General features: G+C 32.6%; 1 protein-coding gene across 1 annotated transcript in view; it reads right to left on the bottom strand.

The window, feature by feature from the left end:
- Window positions 1-21514, bottom strand: part of ADGB (androglobin) — a 203556-nt gene that overhangs the window by 27139 nt on the left and 154903 nt on the right. The window contains exons 28-29 of the mRNA XM_002817462.5: window positions 10632-10831; window positions 5650-5758 (exon numbers count right to left, since the gene is read on the bottom strand). Of these exons, the coding sequence (XP_002817508.5) occupies window positions 5650-5758; window positions 10632-10831 (309 nt within the window). The remainder of the gene's footprint in view (window positions 1-5649; window positions 5759-10631; window positions 10832-21514) is intronic.

The following is a 21514-nucleotide window of genomic DNA, read 5'->3' as shown; positions in this document are numbered from 1 at the left end:
ACTTCAAATTAGAGCAGGTAGATTTTAAGTTGTATATATAATTGATACATAGCAGCTGACATATTGACATGCTTTAATCAAATTGACTAAATATTTGTAAACATGACATTAAAGACTTAATTATTCTGAATTTGAAAGCTGCTTGACTTTCAAGAAAATTGCCCAACAAAATATTCTTTCAAACAGAAAATTTCCTACTTCATTTTAAATACAATTTAATTCTGAATTTCTTTGCTGCTTTTCAGCAACAAACATACTATGTAATCCAAAGTGTAATTTAATTTCAGCAGCTGATCATTCACATATAAAATTTTCAAATGTGATATCAGGAAAGAAAACATAATTATTTCTGAAGACTTATTTTTTCTTTGGAATACATAGTAATGATAATACCATTTTGTTGAGTGTTCATTCATATTATTAATTTTGTACCATTACCCAATTCTACATATTTACATCATTGTATTTCATGAACTAAACTACTATGTTCATTTCAGATATTAATGTTTTTATCTAGTTTTCCACTAGAATCTTAATAGTTACCCATTAACATAGGGAAAAACAAAATATGGGTCATATATATCTGACAGATGTCTTTATATCACTTTTGTGTTCACTAAAGTAATATAGGTAAAGACATCTCTCAGAGACACCGTAAAGATATGAAACCAGTACTACTGTATATTATTATTTTTCTCCATTCAAAGCCCTAGACGGAGTTTAATTTCCATTAGATTCTTAGCTGTGCCAGTCACTAGCTGTGTGACTGAGAGCAAGTTTCTTAAACTGTCTGTATCCCAGTTCCTTCATCTGTAAAATGACAATGCTGTAGTAATAACACCTACCTCATAAGTTTATTGGGAACGTTAATTGGGTCAATATATGTAAAGCCCTTCTTGGACATAAATGTTAGCAGTTACTACCAGTACCATCAGTATCACCACTACCACCAGTACTATTATGACAATACAACTTGTTAGAGTATCTAAAGAGCTTACATGATATGGTGGAAGATTCTGGGCTTTGGAGTAAATCAGACTTACGTTAGAACCTTCACTCTGCTCCTTCCTAGCTATGCAAACTTAGGCAAATTATTCATAGCATCTAAGGCTCATTTCTTCATCTGTAAAACTGGGATGGTAATAACTACTTCCCAGAGTTTTTGTGAGAATTGAGAAGAATGAATGAAAACTACTAAGTTGAGTAAGATGGACATAATAGCACTCAAACAATTATAATTAGAATAATTAAACTTCTAGGTCTCTCCAGAGTTTCTGTCTTGTTCATAAAATTAAAAAGTACTATATTTTTTCCTGATTAAAATTGTATGTGCTCATTTAAAACTTCCCATTTATATATTTTCTTTAAAACTTTTTTTAGGTATTAAAATACAAGTGATAAAGTAAAATTACTAATAATTTCAATACCCAGAACTAATTAATTGGTATGTACGATCTTTATTTTTTTCTCTGTGTGTGCCTTTTCTTCTTCTACCCATTTATGTATTTTTGAAGAGAGGTGATAATTTAGGGTCACTAATGTCTAACGTTATGAAGTCTTAATATTAATAATTATGAATGTCTATGACCTAAAGTGAGAGGAAACATTTCTGAATCTTTTCTCCCCACCATTCCTGATGTGGAAGGAAATGGGAATGGCCTTGAATAGTGGGCTACGTGCAGATAGCTCTGTCCCTCATGTTGTGTTCTCTGGCAGGAATCAGTCCCTCTTTAGGCACACGTGATGCCCGGTAAGTGCTCCTGTGAGTGATGTGAGTCCAGCACTGGCTCCTGGGTATAGCCCGAGACACATTCTCCTTCTCGCTATTTCTACTTCCAAAGCAAAGCTTTATTTCTCATGCTTGGTATCCTTCAAGACTTTCTTGTATAATACAAACTATTTTACCCTCACTTCCTCCACACGTTTCAAGGTATCATTTCTTTTTTTTTCTAAATATCCCAAATTTACAAAATTTTACATAACACACTCAACATATAAGTACTGAAACCAAATTTCTAATTATCACAGAAAACATACACTGATATTTAAATTATGTATGTATATGTTTTATATATAATAAATTTAGTCAAATATATTTCATATGATATAATAAATAAAATAATAAATAATGTATATTATATTTATGATATATTATATAATTACATATTAATATAGGGAAAAAAAACATAATACAGCCCTCTATCAGAGACACAAGTAAAGATATGAAACCAGTACTACTGTATATTATTATTTTCCCCATTCAAATGCCCTTGATGGCATTTAATTTCCATGAGAATTCCTAGCTGTGCCAGCAACCAGCTGTGTGATATATATATATAATAAATGTAATATATATATTTAACTAAATTTAATAGTATTTTGAGATATTTTTCTTTTGCACCATATTAGACTTTAGTTTACTTTAGAGAATTGGGAGAAAGCAATTCTAGTCAATAGCATTGTACTATGTGATACTATTTTTCCCTGAAAAGCTTAAAATTTTTTCACAAATACCTCCTCCTTACAATTGCACATTTTTATGAATCTTGTTTAAACATTATTCAGAAACAGGTTTCCCTTGTGAGCAAGATCTTCAATTGAATTCAACAAGGTTGTTCTGTATTTTTCCTTTTATGACTTATGATGAGATTATTTGTTTTCTGTCATATGGATCTGGGTTTATAATTTATAATTGCTATAAACAACAGTAGCATGACTATTTTGAGCTTATTGAGACAGGTGTAACACACTATTATAACATAGAAATCAGAATTATAAAGAGTTACAGGCAACTCATGAAAAAGCCCACACTGTCCAAAACAAAAAACAAAACAAAGCAAATCAAAACTGGCTGTCATTCTCTGATCCATTGAAATTCTTAATCCTCAGAAATGTAATGTAAAATCTACCAGTCCTATAAATTATCCTTGAAGAACAAAGTGAGAATATCCTTGAAGAACAAAATGAGAATAGCTTTGGTGTACACACAAGCTCACACAAAACTGTGCTGTTTCTTTATTCTTTCATTTCTGTAATTGTGAATATTTTATTTGCACTTAAATCTTTAGCATAAAATATTTAATTCCACTGGTACTAGGCATATACTCTATCTACTTCTTTGCAGTAGAGGAACACAAAATTACCACATGGTTTGTACCATCCATTATTTCAAACAGATTTCTGTTAATTGATAGAGAAAGAGAAGAGAGAGAATTTGGTGGGGGCCAGGGGCGGGAGCACAGTGTGAGCTAAGAGATTTTGCTTTGAACCACAGGAAAAGTAGGAATAGGGTAATGGTTACTTTAAGCGAGAACAAAAGTGGCAACCTGACGAGAAAAACATATAGAGAAAGAGAATATGGTAACATGCAAAGAGAAATAAACATAAACAACTGATTTTTTTTTCATTTATTTTCCATTAGAACTTGGTGGGTGTGGGTGGTCAATTGCAAAATAATCAAAGGGCTCAAATTCACAGCAGTAGATAATCCATAACACAGGGTTAGGCAACATTAGGTGGGTCCAGGAAACCTTCACAGCTGAAGGCCCAGGGAAGGGAATTGGGCCGGAAACAGCATCCGGGAACAAGCTGCAAGGAAGTGATTGCCAAAGCCAACTGCCTGTGCAACCACAACAAGGGAATCAACAGGCGTATTCGGGCGTATTCAGCTTCAGACGTGGCCTGCAAGGAGTTTTCAGCTTCCATATGACATTTACTCACAGAATAATTGTGTTCTCTTCTAGTAGGCAAGAAATACGAGATCGAAGCCTTGTCTGCTATTTCAGACATTCTCAGTGTGCTGGGTTGTAGGGGTGTTGGCTTTAGGAGGGGAGGTTGAAGTAGAATGGGCAGATGTTTTGGCAAAATCCATATTCCATGACTATCCAGGGAATGTGCGAAAGTGTTTTTATGTATAACACTATGGAGCAGTAGCACAGCCACTTGTTCAAAAAACAATGTTTGAACACCCCAGCGTCTGCTCTGGAGTTATCCACATAACACACACGAACAGCAAAGAGGCGGTGACTCTGTGGCTCCTGTGCTACCACTTTCTCTTCCTGTGTCTACGTGGATCATTGATAAAAGATCACAAAACTTTCTCCTTGAGCCTGAACACAGCCTCAGAATCTTGCCCACACAGCAGGCCAGGATGCCATTAGGATTTACACATACCTGAGGTCACTGGTGTGGCATGTTCATGCATTCATTCATTAAACACTTATTGACATCTCCCACTAGTGCTAGAGATGCAATGATGAGACCGAGGAGGAACACATTCCTGCCCAATGAGAGAGGAACCTCAGAGGAGGCCGCACAGTGCGATGCCGTTGGAATTTCCGCAGTATGATGCTTTGCTATGGAAGCACACTCAATACGTTTGAGTGGAAATGGGAACTCTTGGTGTCACATATTTTTATAGCTTTTCTTTGAATTTTAAGACACATACTAGAATCTATACCTTCTAATAAAGTAAGCCTAGCAATAACAGTTTTCTCTTAACTTCTATACACACAAACGTCTTAAAGCTCTTTCTTGATCAGGTCCAGGCAGATAATAGAAGCAAGCAAACACCTGAACAGAGTTGTTGGCAATTAATAAATAAGGGTAATAATAATAGGAGTAGCTTACATGTATCCTTTCATTTACTCATTCAGCTAATATTGTGGGGTGTTTACTGTTCATATGGGATCTAACTAGGGATAATGCAAGGGACGAAACAGGCGAAAATGGACAAAACTCCTCATTCTTCAGGGGCTTGCATTCTAATAGAGGAATATAAATAATAGATAAAATTTACTGTTTCTTAGAGGATGAAAAGGGCTAAGAGTTTGTGTCTTATCATAAGTGTATTGTATGTATACTAAACATTCTGAATGATGACAAAGCCCACTTTGGTGGTGGCTACCATCAAGTGTTTGAACTCAGGTTAATGGGGCCCAGGAAGAAATGGAGGCTTTTACATTTTATGTTATGCCCTTCTGTATTGCATGGGTTTATTTTATTTTAAAAATAACATGTATATATTTATGATTAGGCAATCTAGCTTAAATTTGAAAAAGAACATAAATGGAAAATACACATTCTTTCAGATTCAATTATTAGATTGCCCAGTGGGATATAAAGCTGTTGGAGATTTCCCTTTGATTCTCTTTTTGGAAAGCAACAAGCTTCCTGGCCAGGAATACTGAGAGTAGTTTATATTTTGAAAAAATAAACCAGAGTACTCTTTCACTAGAAAATTATTCTTCTGGAATTGAAGAATTTGTGAAATATTTTAAAAGCTTGTATTTAATGCTATATATTCTCAATAAATATGGGCAAATATGATTTTATAAATATAAAAATCTCATACATTTTTGAAATGTTCAAAAGTATAATCAATTAGTAATTTTTACTAACTAGACAAAATGTGCTTACATTACATCTAACTAATCATATTTTTTTCCTTATAAAACAGGCAGTAAAAATATTGAAACATATAATCAATTAACACAACAGGAAATGTCACAGGATATAGAGTACAAATTATAATGTGTAATAAAACATCATACAATGATATTTTCATGACTAAATAATCAATTTATTAAATATTTAAATATCAACTTATTCAAATATAAAGTGCATGTTTAAACATTTAAGGTGACATACCTTTGGTATTTTTCTTTAAGTCTTTCAGTGCTTGAACAAATGTCAGCTGGCTTTCGGTGAGAGGCCAACTGTTATACAACACCGAACACTGTATAATATACTTGTAATTCTGTGAAATAAAATGCAGTGTTTAAAAATGATAAGAACATACATGGTATGTGCCTAATGTCATTTATTATGCTAGGTACATGATAAATGCAGAATTTTCCAGATCAGACAGTCATAATTTAGTTAAATCACGCTGGATGTTCTCCAAAACTCTGCTACAGTTTATAAAAGTTTGATAGCCTCACATCCCCACCAACACCTGCCACTACCCAACTTTATAATTTTTGCGAGTGCAGTGGGTATAAAGTGAAATCTCACTGCTATTGTATTTTGCATTTTTAAGATTACTATAGAGTTTGAGTATTTTTTCAAAGCTTTTGGCCTTTAGGGTTTTCTCTTCTTTGTGATCATGACACAGAAAAAATAGTCTTCTACATTATCTATTATTATTTTTATGGATTAAAATTTTACAATTAAATGTTCACTATATCTGGAATTCGCCTTTATGTATGACATTAGCTAGTGATCTGGTTTTATTTCTCTCCATAGAGATGTAATTTTCCTAGTACAACCTACTCGATAGTCCATCTTTTCTTCATTGGTTTATGGTGTTGCCTCTATTCTATATGAAATTTTCATAAAAATATGGATCTGTTTCTATCTTACTTTCTCTTATTGCTCCATTTACCTATGTATGCATTAATTAATACTATTTTTACTGCTATATCTGTTTGTCTTTGGAAATACTAAGACACACTTCGCTCTTTTTTTCCCCAAGTTTCATTAGCTATTTGTGAATTGTTATTCGTTCCAATGAATTTTAAAGTATCTTTAGAAAATTTCGGAAAAATACAGTGGGAATTTTGATTGGGATTGCATTGAATTTAAAGGCAGACTGAGGATAACATATCTTTATACTGTTATGCCATCTTGCTGAAAAGCATGAAATGCTTCTCTATTTATTGAAGTCATCTGTGTCCATCAGTGGATTGGATTCCTTTCTGTAGCCTTTATTCAAGTGTTAAGCTTTTCTATGTGGAAAACTGATATATTTTTGGTTAATTCCTGGGTGTTTTGTGATTTTGTTGCTGCTATTACTAAAGGCATCATATTCTGATGTCTAATGCATAGTGCCGGTGTAGAGGAATGCTACTGATTTTTGTTTAAGTTGTAGTAGCAGAACAGCATCGTGATTAAGGGCATGACCTCATGAGCTAGAGCTGTCTGTGTTGAAGTCCTGCTTTAGCACAAACCAGCTGTTTGGCCTTGAGGAAGTCACTTAAGCTTCCTGTCCTCCAGGTTCCTTGACTGTGAAATACAGATAATAAGAATACTTACTTCAAGAGGCTGAAGCGGGCAGGTCACCTGAGGTCAGAGGTTCGAGACCAGCCTGGCCAACATGGTAGAGAATCCCTTTGTCTACTAAAAATACAAAAAATATTAGCCGGGTGTGGGGGCATGTGCCTATAATCCCAGCTACTCCAGAGGCTGAGATGAGAGAATCACTTGAACCCCGTAGTTGGAGGTTGCAGTGAGCTGAGATCACGCCATTGCCTGGACAATGGAGTGAGACTCCATCTCAAAAAAGAAAAAGAAAAAAGTTGATGGGGAGAATTCAAGATCTATGTGTGAAGCACTTAGTATCAGGTGCATAGTAAGTAATAAGTAAGTCAATATATTAGTTATTACTATTAATGTCTTTGGCAATCTTGCTAAAATCTCTTAGTTCTAAAGTTTGTTTATTCTGTTGTTTTTTCTTGGGCATATGATTATATTATCTGCGAATAATTCAACGATTATTTAGAATAATCTTTTAATTATTTTGTTCTTTGTATCATTGTGGCTTTCCATTATCATAATATTTCAGTATCATTAAATATTAACAATGATAGCAAGCATTCTTTTCTTATTCCAATTTTAATAGGAACACACTTACACTTCCCACATTAGTATAATGGTTTTGTATATGAGATTTGGCCATTAAGTGTAAAATTTTTGGCATGTAACATTTATGATGAAGAAGTTCTCTCCTATGCCTAGTTTGCTAAGAGCACTATTTAGAAATCCATAAATAGATGTTAAACTTTGTCAAATGTTTCAGGATAATACGATTGTTCTCATCTAGTCTATTACTGTAGTGACTAATACTGATAGATTTTCTAATGGTAAAAGATTTCTGAATTTCTGAGAAGAATTCTGTCCGATTGCTTAATATACTGCTAGAATTGGATATCTATTATGTTATTTGCAATTTATCACCTATGTTTATAAATACATTTTATTCCTTTTTGTGTTACCTTTATCTGGTTTTGAAATCAGGATTACATTAATTTCTTAAAAAGGATTGGAAAGTTATATTGCTTGTTTTCTGTAACAAATTACTTTTTAAAAGTCTATTGGACCTATCCTATAAAGCCAAAAGGGCCCATGGTTTTTTGGAAAGGAAAGACTTAGAGGACTTTGAATTATCATTTCAATTTTATTATTCTTTGCTGTTTTATTCAGATTTTCTATTTTCTTGTGAATCAACTCTGCGATTTCTCCTCTCCCCCACCCTCAGGAAGTTACGTGTTTCCCCCTCACCCCCAGGTTTAATTTAATTTAATTTAATTTAATTTAATTTAATTTAATTTAATTTTACCGAGACAGAGCCTCGCTCTGTCACCCAGCCTGGAATGCAGTGGTACAATCTCGGCTCACTGTAACCTCCGCCTCCCAGGTTCAAGCAGTTCTCATGCCTCAACCTCTGAAGTAGCTGGGATTAAAGACACCTGCCACCATGCCTGGCTAATTTTTTGTATTTTTAATAAAGAAAGGGTTTCTCTACCATGTTGGCCAGGCTGGTCTCGAACTCCTAGTCTCAAGTGATCTACCAGCCTCAGCCTCCCAAAGTGCTGGAATGATAGGGGTGAGCCACTGCGCTCGCCGCCCGCCTCACCCCTACCACCCTGTAGGTTTTAAATTTGCTAGCACAGAGCTGTTTCTAATACTCTTATTTGTTTAACCCATTGTCTGTCGTTACACCTCCACCTTAATTTTTTGTTCTGTATTTGGTTAATTTATATCTTCTCTCTCTTTTTCTCTTTTTCTTAATTGGTCTTACTAGAAGTATGTGTATTTTATTAATCTTTAAAAGTATCTTGGGTTTTATTAATCTTTATTTTTTTTCCACATTTCATTGATTTCTGCTCTCATCATTATTAAAATCCTTTATCTTTGAGTTACTTTTCTGTTCTTTTTTTGAATTTTTATTTCAATAGCTTAGCTCATTTGTTTTTAATCATCCCTGCTTCCTAATGAATTAATCTAGAAGCTGCATTGTATTTTTACTACTAAAAATAGTAGTAGTAAACAAATGCTATTTTAGACGTTGTTTACAAATTTGGATTGTTATTGAATCTTATGTATTTCATAATTTATTTTCTAATATTCTTTTAAACTAAAGAATTATTTAGTATATTTAATATATTTTATTTAGTTTTATCATTTATAGGATTTAAAACTCCTTGTTAATTATTAGTTTCTATTTTATTGCATTATGTTCAGGTAACATACTATACGATAGGGATACTTTGGATTTTATTGAGGCTTCCATTTATTGTCTATTACATGATATTTTTAAAAAATCTCATGTGTGCTAAAAAAGTATATTCTCTGTTTATTGGGTAAAGTGTTCCATATAGATATCTAAATGATTAAGCTTATATTTAGATTTTTTTTCAAATTCTCACAATTCTATTTACTTATTTTGTTTTTCAGCTTGAACTGTCAGTTTCCACGAGGCATGGGTTAAAAATCTTCAATTATTCACGATTTACTTATCTTTTTATCTCTGTAGTTCTAATAGTTATTGCTTTTTATTTATTGTGTCTAGATAATTCGGTGCCTATATATTAGTTATGGCCATGTCTACTTGATTTATTCTACCTTTTATTTTTATATAATGTTTCTATATGTATTAAAACTATCATCAGGCCAGGCACGGTGGCTCGCACCTGTAATCCCAGCTCTTTGGGAGGCCACAGCAGGCAGATCATGAGGTCAGGCATTCAAGACCAGCCTGGCCAACACGGTGAAACACTGTCTCTACTAAAAATACAAAAAATCAGTCAGGCATGGTGGCAGACACCTGAAATCCCAGTTACTCAGGAGGCTGAGGCAGGAGAATCGCTTGAACCCAGGAGGCAGAGGTTGCAGTGAGCCGAGATCACGCCATTGTACTCCAGCCTGGGCAACAGTGCGAGATTCCATCTCAAAAAACAAACAAACAAACAAAAAACTATCATCACAGCTTTCTCTTGGTTCATATTTGCCAGGTATGTTTTTCTATCATTCTATCATGAAACTTTCTACAGCAGTTTGTTTAAAATAGTTAGATCTTATTTTTATATAACTTTAAAATTTTAGCATTTTAGTTGATTAATTTGATCTATTTGGATTTATTGTAATTTCTGTGATATTAATATTTATTTCTGGCATTTTCTTTTCTATTCCTTTAATTTAATTTAATTTAATTTAAACCTATTTTACTTTTTGGTTTTCAATGGCTAGGTCATGCCTTTGTCTGCTGTTTTATAAATATATGCATTATCCTTTTTCCCTTTAACTATAAGCACATACAAATTAAGATTTATTAATATATGCCCTTTAATATGTGACATTTATTAATATGTGACCCACAAAATTATATAGCTTCTTATAACCCAACTATAACATTAGATAATTACAGGTACATTATAGAGTTCATGTACATATTAAATTTGCCATGTAGTTAAAGATCTTGGCACAGAGAAACCGTTTAAGACTCTCTTATTCTCCAATTCTGGCTATACATTGGCAGCACCGCACATTGTATATTGACTATTTTTAGGGAAATGATTGTTTTATGTTAGAGTTTTAGGAACAGTCCAATTGAACAATTGTTTTTAATATACCTGCAGTGGTGTGCTGGAACTGTCTTCTCTAGTGGGTGTACTGGTAGTTTCCTCCTCCCAAAGGGGTAGACCAATGTCTTGTATTGCACTTACGGCTCTACCCTTGGGGGATTTCTGAATTCCCTGAGCAGCTTTCTTCTTAACATATACTTCTTGCTCTTTCTTGGATGCAGAATGAAATGAAAGAATGTGCTTGCTAGCTGAATAGGAGAAATACTAAGTTAAAGTTAAAATATGTGATATACATAGTTATCACTGACTAAATTAGTTAGATTCCTTTATAAAACACTCAAAGGAATAGGTCCATTCTTTTTGTTTTAGTGAGATAAAAAACAGTATTACTGGTTTATTGATCTTAAAGAAATCTATTATAATAGTATGTGACATGCACAGAGCAATGTATATTCTGAGTAACCGCTTATTTCTAAAAGTATATACAACTGTTCAACAATTTCTCATTTATTTTGTGCCACTTGAATGACCCTAAGCTAATGCCGCGCACTGATTTTCTGTTTAATACCACATATGTATGTTATCACACTTATAAAAGACTTTCTCTTTAATTTTCAATTTTCAATTATTTTCTAATTAACAGATCATATAAGTACTGCTGATCGGTTTAAAAATGGAAATGTGTTGAATGTTATTAATTAATTCATCAAACATGTATTGAAAAAGCATAAGTGACTGACACAGGGATATTCTAATTCCAGCCATGACATTGGGCTTATTCTCCTACCACAAAAAATGATAAAAATGGACAAAATGTATAATGCAACTGTTTTTAGCCACTGGAAAATATACAGCCCAGGATTGTGATCCTTGAGACAAGGGAAACATACAAAGTGACCTCTTGATTTCCAGAGATTTCTGCCTGCAAGCACCTTCCCAACTGTATACAGGGAAGTACAGCCCAAAGTAGTGAACAGCAGTGCTGCTGGGTTTAGGAAACAAAGATGGGTGAGTGGGGCTCCTGCAACAAGTAAAATTTGAGGTAGGATACCAGAAGGGAGTATATGAGCAGTAAAGGAGCTCAGAAATAGACATGGTGTCCACTTGAGTCTTCAGCTGAATTTTAAACTTTATTTGTGCACTCAACAATACCAGGCAGACAATAACTACTGGGGGGGTTGTGAGGTTAATGAAGATTCTGGTAGTTCCACAGTGTTGAGAGACACTGAAATTCTGACTTGTCAAAATGAAGGGAATTCAATGAATATACAGAGCATTCAGTTGAGACCCAAGAAAGGCCAGGCTTTAAGAGTAGAGCTACCCTAACACTAGAGTCATGGCAACTCTAGAACTGACTTAATAAGCTCAGGACCAGGATCAAGCTGCCAATAAATTAACTGCCCGCCAGAACAAGATTCAACACTCTTTCAATTAAAAGAGCATAATCTAGACTCTTAGCAGTGTAGCACGCACAATATACAGCACACAATCAATTTGATATACGAAGAAGCAGAAAATGTGACCATAACTTGAGAAAATAGTCAATAGAAATAGATATGAAGCTGATAAAAATGTTGGACTCATCAAACAAGGACTTTAAAATAGCTATTTAAAATGTGCTTAAGGATTTATGGAAAAAGATGAACATACTGAGTGAACAAATGGTGAGTATCACAGAAAAATGAAATATATGAAGAATCAAAATGAAATTCCAGATCTGACTATACCTGAAATAAAAAATATCTGGATAGACTTAAACAACATTTTGTCAAATTCAGAAGAAAAGATTAGTAAACTTGAATACAAGCAATAGAAATGATTGAAATAGAACCACAGAGTGAAAAAACTTCAAAAGAGGATAAGTGATTCATGGTACGATATTGTGGGACGTGAAATAGTGACCCCCCACAAAAAAAGATATGTCCACCCAATAACTTAGAATGTGACCTTATTTGACATAAGGGTGTTTGCAGTTCTAATTAAGAAAAAGATCCTAAAAAGACATCAACCTGGATTAGGATGAGCCCTAAATCCAATGATGGGTGTCCTTAAAAGAGACAGAAAAATGGTAAAACATGGAGACATACAAATAAGAGGGTCATGTGAAGATGTTGGCAGAGATAGGCAGAGTTAAGTTGTCTCAAGACAAGGAATACCAGGATCCACCAAAAACTCGAAGAAAGGAGGAAGGATTCTCTCCTAGAGCTTTCAGTGGCAGTATGACCTAGACAATATGTTGATTTCAGACTTCTGCCTTCCAGAACTGTAAGGGAATGAATGTTCATTTTATTAAGCCATCCACTTTATGTAGTTTGCCGTAGCAGTCCTGGAGAATGAATACAGATATCAAATTGCATAGAGTATGTATTTTTTAGTCCTAGGTAGAGCACCACTAAAAATAAAATACTTAAATATGAAAATAGTAAAGTATATGCACAATCTGCTGACTCACAATATAAATGTTGCTGACAGAAATTGAACATAAAATTGAGGGATGTACTGTGTTCATGGACCAGAAAGCTCAGTTTTGTTAAGAAGTTAGTGCTTCCCAAGTTCAGTGCAATCCAAATCCAATTAAAAGCTACAATTTTGAAGAAAAGGCAGTGTTGGAGGAAGAGTAGTTATTTAGATCAACTGATCCAGAGTCCAAAAGTAGACCTATACACACATGGTTAAGTGACTTTTGACTAAAATGTCAAGGTAATTCAATGGAGAAAATATCATCTTTCCAATACACAGTGCCAGAAAAACTGGATATCTACATGGGAATAAAAATAATTTTGACTGCCTACCTTAAACCATACATAAATATTATTTCAAGATGCATCATTAAAGTGAACATTCATGCTAAGATTATAAAACTTTTAGAATAAAACATGAAAGAAAATATTCATGATCCTAGATTAGGTAAAGATTTCTTAGATAAAATACAAATAGCACTAATTTTTTTAACAACTCCAATTTTATAAAAATTAAAAGCTTTTGCTCTTCTAAAGCTGCTGTTAAGAAAGTGAAAAGACAAACTTAGACTAAAAGATCATATTGGCAAAGCATACATCTGATGAAGAACTTGTATCCAGAAGATACAGAATATATGAAGAACAGGTTAATAATAATAAAGACAACTCATTAAAAATGTGGGTATAATGTGTGAATAAATCCTTCAATCAATAAGTTATACACATGGTCAGTAAGCACGCATAAGATGCTCAACATCATTAGTCATAAGGGAAATGCAAATTAAACTACAAAGAAATAGTATAATATATAAACTAGAATGATGGATTAAAAACATTGACAACAATAAATGTGAGAAAAAATGTGAGAAACCAGAACATTTATACCTTGTTGGGAATGTAAAATGATACAATCCATTTGATAAACTGTTTACCATTTTAAAATAAATGTGCACATATGTCAAGCTCTGACATACTAATTCAACTCCTGAATATTGATCCAAGTGATATGAAAACATAAGTCCAAAAAAGGATTTGTACAAGCATGTCCTTATCAGCTTGAGTCACCATATCAAAAAACTCCAATAAACCCATATGTCCAATAGAAGAATGGGTAGACAAAGTGTGGTATCTCCATACAATGGAATTAATACTCAGAAACATAGAAATAGAATAGTGTTATATGCAATAACATGGATATAACTTAAAAACATTATGCTGAGCAAAACAAGCCAGTGTCAAAAGATAAATACTATATGGTTCCAATTTTATGAGGTTCTAGAACATGCAAAGCTAGTCTATTGTGATGGAAATGTGAACAGTGATTGCCTCTTTGAGGGTGAGGAAATTGAATGAAAATGGCCTGAAGTATCTTCTGGGTAACAGAAATATTTGATATCTTGTTAGGGGTGTGGGTCACACTAAAGTATGTACTTATCAAAACATTGATTTATACTTTTTTGCTATACATAAATTATACTTTAATAAAAAATTTTAAAAAGGTATGACACAAAGGCCCTGTCCTTTACTTCCTTCCATCCGTTAGTCATTAATTCATAACTCATTTTTTTACAAAAACATTAGAAACACACAGGTAAAAGGGCAAATTTCCCTAATGTATGAGACTCTACAAATCAGCTAGAAAAAAATAGCTAACTTCAATTAAAAAACGGGAAAGCACTTAAAATTTTGCAAAGAAGGTAATACAAAAAGAGGAAATATAACACATAAAAACTTGTCCAAACCTCACTAAAGACAAATGAAATATAAATTAATATTTGTAGTATTCAGATGACAAAAGTCAAGAAATATAACTTTGTCAATCAGGGGAGCATGGATAAAGGAGGATAAATTTACTCAAACTCCAGTAGAGGGCAACTGGACAATGTATAAGAAAACGACAATGCATGTACCCATTCATTGACCTAGTAGTTCTACTTCTAAACATTTACTTAATATATATGCATGCACACATTCAGAAAATTAGATACACAGGTTATTTGTTAAAATTCATCCTTGAATTTTAAAGATTGGGCATATCACAGGTCACTCTTTGTAGGAGCCTTATATAACCATATGAAATAAAATATTGTATTATTCCTAGTCTATAGGGCTTCCTCAAATAGTTATCTATAATGTAAATTTTATAGAAAATTATAAATTTCCCAAATTACAAATTTTAAAATTAGAAATTTTACAAAATATTCAAAATTACAAATTTTATATTGACCTTATACCATAAGTATTAGTATAAGATTTTATTCTTGAAAAATTATAAGATATACAGATATTCTGTAAATTCCTTTGATATGATACAAAACAGATATAAAGAAGTCTGTATATAAGATCTGTGACTGGCTCACTTTGAACTTCTGCATCCTTGCAATGAAGTTTTATCTTTCCTTTAGCATGTGGTAAGAGTGTTTGTGTACAGAATACCTATCAAGGTAGTGTGTACCTTGATATCCTGTAAAGACACACACACACATTTTTTGCAACTATTAGTATTTATGTGGGGGTACTCCAGAAATACATACAGTAAAGGATATGTAAATAGATTTGTTTCCAAGAGAAGCCACGAAAAAGTGTTTATTTTTAAATTCAGTGTCTTTTATATCACTCATAGACACAAATTAATAGCATCAATTTAAAAACAACACCCTGTTTGAAGTCTAAATGAAGAAATTATCTAATGTGCAATAATAGTTCTATCATATGGAGAAATCTTTTCATCTTTTCTGTGAGACATAGAAGAGGTCATGAATAAATGGAAATAGCCTTTCCTTGCATGCAAATTCGATATTGTAACAATGTCAGTTTCCTTAAATTAAAGTATCTATATATTCAAGGCAGTCAGAAGAAAAACAATGATTTCTGTGTGTTTTGAGAAAACTTGAAAAACTGTATTAAAGTTCATCTGGAAATACTAACGGTAAAATAGAAATATCATGTAAAATAAGAGCCATTATAGATGTTGGCTCTACTTTTGGATCAATTTCTGATCTCTGACCCAGTTACCCCTCCACTCAATTTTTCTGTATCTTTCTTGGCCAGAAGTAAACCTATAAAAATTGGTTTTAAATACTTATGTATACTTGTCTTATAAATGGTAAATTTTGAATGAAATAATGATTAAACTAGATGACAAACTACAGTGTTACCTGCAAGAATTTGAAACTAAAAATTTCAGAGAAAATTGGTGGTGGTAATTAGCTAATTAAAGAAAAAGCATGAGGTCATAAATAGCATAGGAGAGCTGCACGTAAGTGCCCACTAAGATTTTGGAATTGAGTTCCCTCTATGAACTAAACTATAATACCGGCGTAAAATGTATCAAAGTAAAGAAAACAGCCATTTTAAAGAGTTAAAAACAGCATTCCGACTGACAAAACATATCTGATTAATGGTCTTAACATATCTAAAGAAAAAACTAGAAATGGAGTGTGGGCAAGTTTGAAGGAGAAACCACAAAAGAGTAATGCAACCTAAGTGCTGAAAACAACCCAGGAGATATTCAGGGGTGAAGGAGAAGTGATGGGAGAAAAGAAGACATATTCAAGAGAACTGAAAGAGTACTACAGCTTTGCCCAAGCTCAACCGTACTAATATAGTACGTGCATTTCCCACTTCCTTGTGACTTAAACACTGCACTTGTGCCCTAATCATATCATCCCAGTGTGGTATTTCTTCAATTCTCCTCCAAGTCTTATTCACATTGGAAAGGCATATCCCTCGGTTATGACAACAATTCACACATTATTTCCAAGGTTAATAGGACAGGATGAAGACAGCCCTCCTTTAAGGACTTCTATTTTTCTTTCCAAATAAAAAGCATTCTAAGGATTCTTATTTATTTAAAATTATTTAAAACATTAAAATTTAAAGTAAAATATTTAAATTTTTAAAGTTTTCAATTTAAATAATTTAAAATTATTCTAAGGATCAGAACAGAAGGCTCCTTACTTCTTTGTGCATCTAACTGTCCAAGTAAGCTTCAATTTACTATTCATGGAAGGCTGGAGTTAAACTCCCTGCTAAGACCATTTGGGGTATTTTACAGTAACTAGTAATTAAAAGAAATGACAGGAACAAAAGACTTTTCTACAAATGGATATCATATAATATACAATTTTTAAAAGAGAGATAGAGTATGTTCAAAGATCCATGCAGAATTAAACAGTTAAGGAACAGAGATAAATTCAATCTATATAAGCATTTAATAAATATATTATTAACATATTTGTTCACTATACATATTAATTAGAATGTGTAAAAAATTCCCAATAAAATAATTGTAAACCAAATCTACCACTATTAAAAAAAAGAATAACACACCACAATCAACTAGGGTTTATTCTAAAATAGCAAATATTATTGAATATTGAAAATATTTATACAATTTATTATAACTATAAATCAAATTGGGAAATCCAAATTGTAAAAAACACTTGATAAAAGTAAATATGTTTTATAAGTTAAATTTTGTAAATGATACAACATATAATACAAAGAGTTTTCTTTAACAAATTCCCTCAATCATATTTGTTGATGAATTATGGGAAAATCATTACAAGCATTCAAAATAAATCTAGGAACAGTGGCTCACACCTGTAATCCCAGCACTTGGGGAAGCTGATGCAGGTGGATCACTTGAGGTCAGGAGTTTGAGACTAGCATGACCAACATAATGAAATCCTGTCTCTACTAAAATACAAAAATTAGCTGGGTGTGGTGTCACACACCTGTAATCCCAGCTACTTGGGAGGGTAAGGCATGAGAATCACTTGAATCCAGGAGGTGGAGGTTGCAGTGATCTGAGATCACTATAGCCTGGGCGACAGAGTGAGACTCCATCTCAAAAAAAAAAAAAAAAAATCTAGGAACAAAATAATGATGAACATGTTGATGTCAGGTAGGTAGTACTATTTATTGGGACATTTAGAAGGGAAATATATTGGTACAGTGGGAGGATGGAAATTATGTTTAGCGAGCACAATTACAATGAGTTATGCAATAAAGTCAGAAGAAACTTGAAAGTCAGACTAGAAATATGGAAAGAATGAAATAGGGTGAAACTAATCAGAGGTATGTATATGTAATATTTTACATTCTATAAATCATAATAATGAGATAAATTAAAAAACACAGATTTCAAATAAGCAGTGTTAAAATCTTGATTAAAGTCACAGCCCAAACTGTACTCCTCATCTCCCTGGAAATGAGATTCTTACCCGAAGTTAGTGATCAAAACCAAAAACTGATTTAGGAAAAAATACTCAGAAGTAGAGCCACACGTGGCAAGGTCTATCTTGCAGAAAGCTCTGGGGAGAATGACAGGAAGGATTTGTATTATAGACTGAATGCCTCCAGTCAAGTTAGTGTAAATAATAAATCCTTCAGTGGTACCCTTCATCCCACTAGCTAGGAGCAGTTCCTGGGTAGAACACTGGACTGGGAAAAGACAGAGACTCACACTGCTGAAGCCTGTGTAGGATGATGGGATATCGAACCATTTGCAGTGACCTGTTGCTCAGCTTATACTCCCTAACTTGCCAGTAGTTGTTAAAGAGAGAGGGACAGGAGTCAAAAGTCAGTGTCACCACTAGAATCTGTATTGCTCTGGAATGCCCACCTATATAACTAAAACAAAACAAAACAAAACAAACAAAAAAATAGATATTAGGTAGAAAAGGGATATAAAGATTTTTACATATAGAAAAATGACAGTTATTTCTAGTAATTTGTTTGTAGGTTTAATCAAAATAAACACTATTGGGGAAAAAGTTCAGGAAGGGTGCTGATTATGAAATAGCTTTGCAAAGGTCAACTAGAAGATGTAATCAATTAAGAAATATAATGTGATGGAATAATTAAAAAAACATACACATCAAAATTAAATGGACTGCATTCTCCCATTTTACAGACAACAATCTTGCATTTTATAGTAGTCTGTACTCACGCTGCTAAAAATAACGGCCCGACTAGATAATTTATAAAGGAAAGAGGTTTAATTAACACACAGTTCCGCATGGCTGAAGAGACCTGAGGGATCTCACAATCATGGTAGAAGAGGAAGGGGAAGCAAACACGTCCTTTTTCATATAGTGACAGGAGAGAGAAGTACAGAGTGAAGGGGGAAAAAAAACCCCTTATAAAACCATCAGATTTTGCAAGAACTCACTTACTATCACGAAAATAGCATGGGGGAATAGCATCCCATGCTCTAATCACCTCCCACGAGGTCCCTGTCCCAACATGTGGAGATTACAATTTGGATTATAAATCAGGATGAGATTTGGGCGGGGCACAAAGCCAGTCCATATATCATTGTGTAGAAAAAATATCCATTTACAGGAGAAAGACTCACAGCAAAAACATGTAGAGGATGGAAAACTAAACAGATGAACAGTATCAACAGGCAAATAATAACAAAAGGAAGAATAACAAAAGGAAGAATCAGTGATAAGAAATCCTGTTAAAGTTAAGAGAAGGTTGCTTTATGTTTATTTTAAAAATATAATACATGAAAAAATAAAGCAAATATGAAACTTATATAACTAGCAACATAGCATATAAATATGTAAAACTAAACATATTAGAGTTAGAGATGTTATCACACATTTAAAAATAAAAATAGGTGATCTTAATACACATCACTAAGAAATTTACACACCAGTTAAAGTATAAATGACAATCTTGACATTTTAAATATAATAATTAGCAAGTTTGACTTTTATGAAAGTGTATGTGTGCATTTAGACATCAAACTACCTTCAAAAGAGAGTTCTTTTTAAACCTCAGTGGGACAGTAATCAAACTTGATTTGAATCAGGAAACTGGAAAAACACCAATCAAATCCTCAAAGTTGAAAATATATCTACACTTTCTAACTCCACAGAATTCAATTAGAAATTAACAGAAATAGGCTAAATAAAGCAATTTTATTATTTAGGAATTCTAAAAATGTTATAAATGCTAAGGTTAAAGAAAAAGTAAAAAATAAATCATAGCCCATGGCTAACATAACACTACATAAAAATTTTATAGCATTCTAAGTTATAAAATATAATAAAACATATGTAGCCGGAGTTAGAAAAATGTATAGCATTAAGTATATTCATTTAAAGACAAGATTTAAAACATGAACTAAAATTGCAACTGGCAAAGCTAGAAGAAAAAACATTTGACTAAATTTTAAAAGTAGAGAAAGGGTTTTAAAAGATAAATATAAATATTGACGAAGTAGATTATAAATCTAAAAGAGCCATTCGGGTTTGAATAATAAATCCAATTCTTTCTAAGAAAAGACCAATAATACAGAGTAAATTCAAAAAAGTCTGATTAGGAATAAATTAAAAATAAATTTAAAAGAATACATTATATTTATACAAACCTATTGAGAAGATATTTAAAAATTTAAAAAATCCTTTACGCAAATTTATGCAGATAAATTGGAAATACTAAATGAACCTGTACTTCTCACTAAAAATATATTCTATAAAAATGAAAGGCAGTTAAAAAATAACCTTGGAAATTATTTTCTTAAATAGTAAAAAAACAAATAAATGTCTCTCCCCTAAAAACATCAGATTTAGAAAGTTTTGAGGACAAATCTAATAAATTTTTTAAAAAGAAATGAATCCTGGAGAATTTGAAAGACTCAAAAATAGAAAAACTACAAAGTTCTCAAATTAATTTCAAGTATTCATTATAATTTTAGCTTGAGAACTAGAAAAGAATAATGTATGGGTGCACATACAGAAAAAAAACTCTCATAGAGATACAAAGGTATGATTATGATCCAACAAACTGAGTAAAATTATATATTCTAAACATAGGAGCATGTTAAAACATCATGGCCAAATAGGTTTTATTCTAAGAATGCAAGAGTGATTCAAAATTAAAACTAAATTTATTAAACTCAAAGGAGTAAAATTTGATGATTTCTATAAACAACAACAAAAAATAACTAATAATGTTCCAAACCCACACAATATTAAAATTCACAGCTATCAATAGAAGGAACTTTCTCAAGTTTCATAAAGTCTAACTATTAGAAGCCACCAAAAAAGATAATAAATGATAAATTGTCCCACGTGTTCCTCCTTAAGAAAAGGAAATACATCATCATTACTTATTTAACCTTGGTTTGGAGGTCCCAGCCAAGGCCACAAAAAATAAATAAAGTTATTATTTTAAGAAAGAAGCAATATCAATGGGCAAAATAGGTAAGAACTCAGTTTTGCTTAAAATCTAAATGCAAAAATGGAGAATGAAGGCATAAAAGCCAAAATATTTAGTGTGTTTTGGCAAAAAAGCTAAAATATTAACTTTTTTTCCGAGTAGCATGATTATAAGGCATTTCTTGTTCCCTTGTTTGTAATTTTCTATTTTTCCAAATATGCTACATTGGTAATGTGTGATTTTTACAGTCAGAATCAAGTTACTAACATAACTAAGTAATACACCTCAGAG

The sequence above is a fragment of the Pongo abelii genome, chromosome 5 (assembly GCF_028885655.2).
Source record: "Pongo abelii isolate AG06213 chromosome 5, NHGRI_mPonAbe1-v2.0_pri, whole genome shotgun sequence".
In the NCBI taxonomy this organism is placed as follows: Eukaryota; Metazoa; Chordata; class Mammalia; order Primates; family Hominidae; genus Pongo; species Pongo abelii.
The sequence above is the reverse complement of the archived record's forward strand: the minus strand, read 5'-3'. Positions and strand labels throughout refer to the sequence as shown.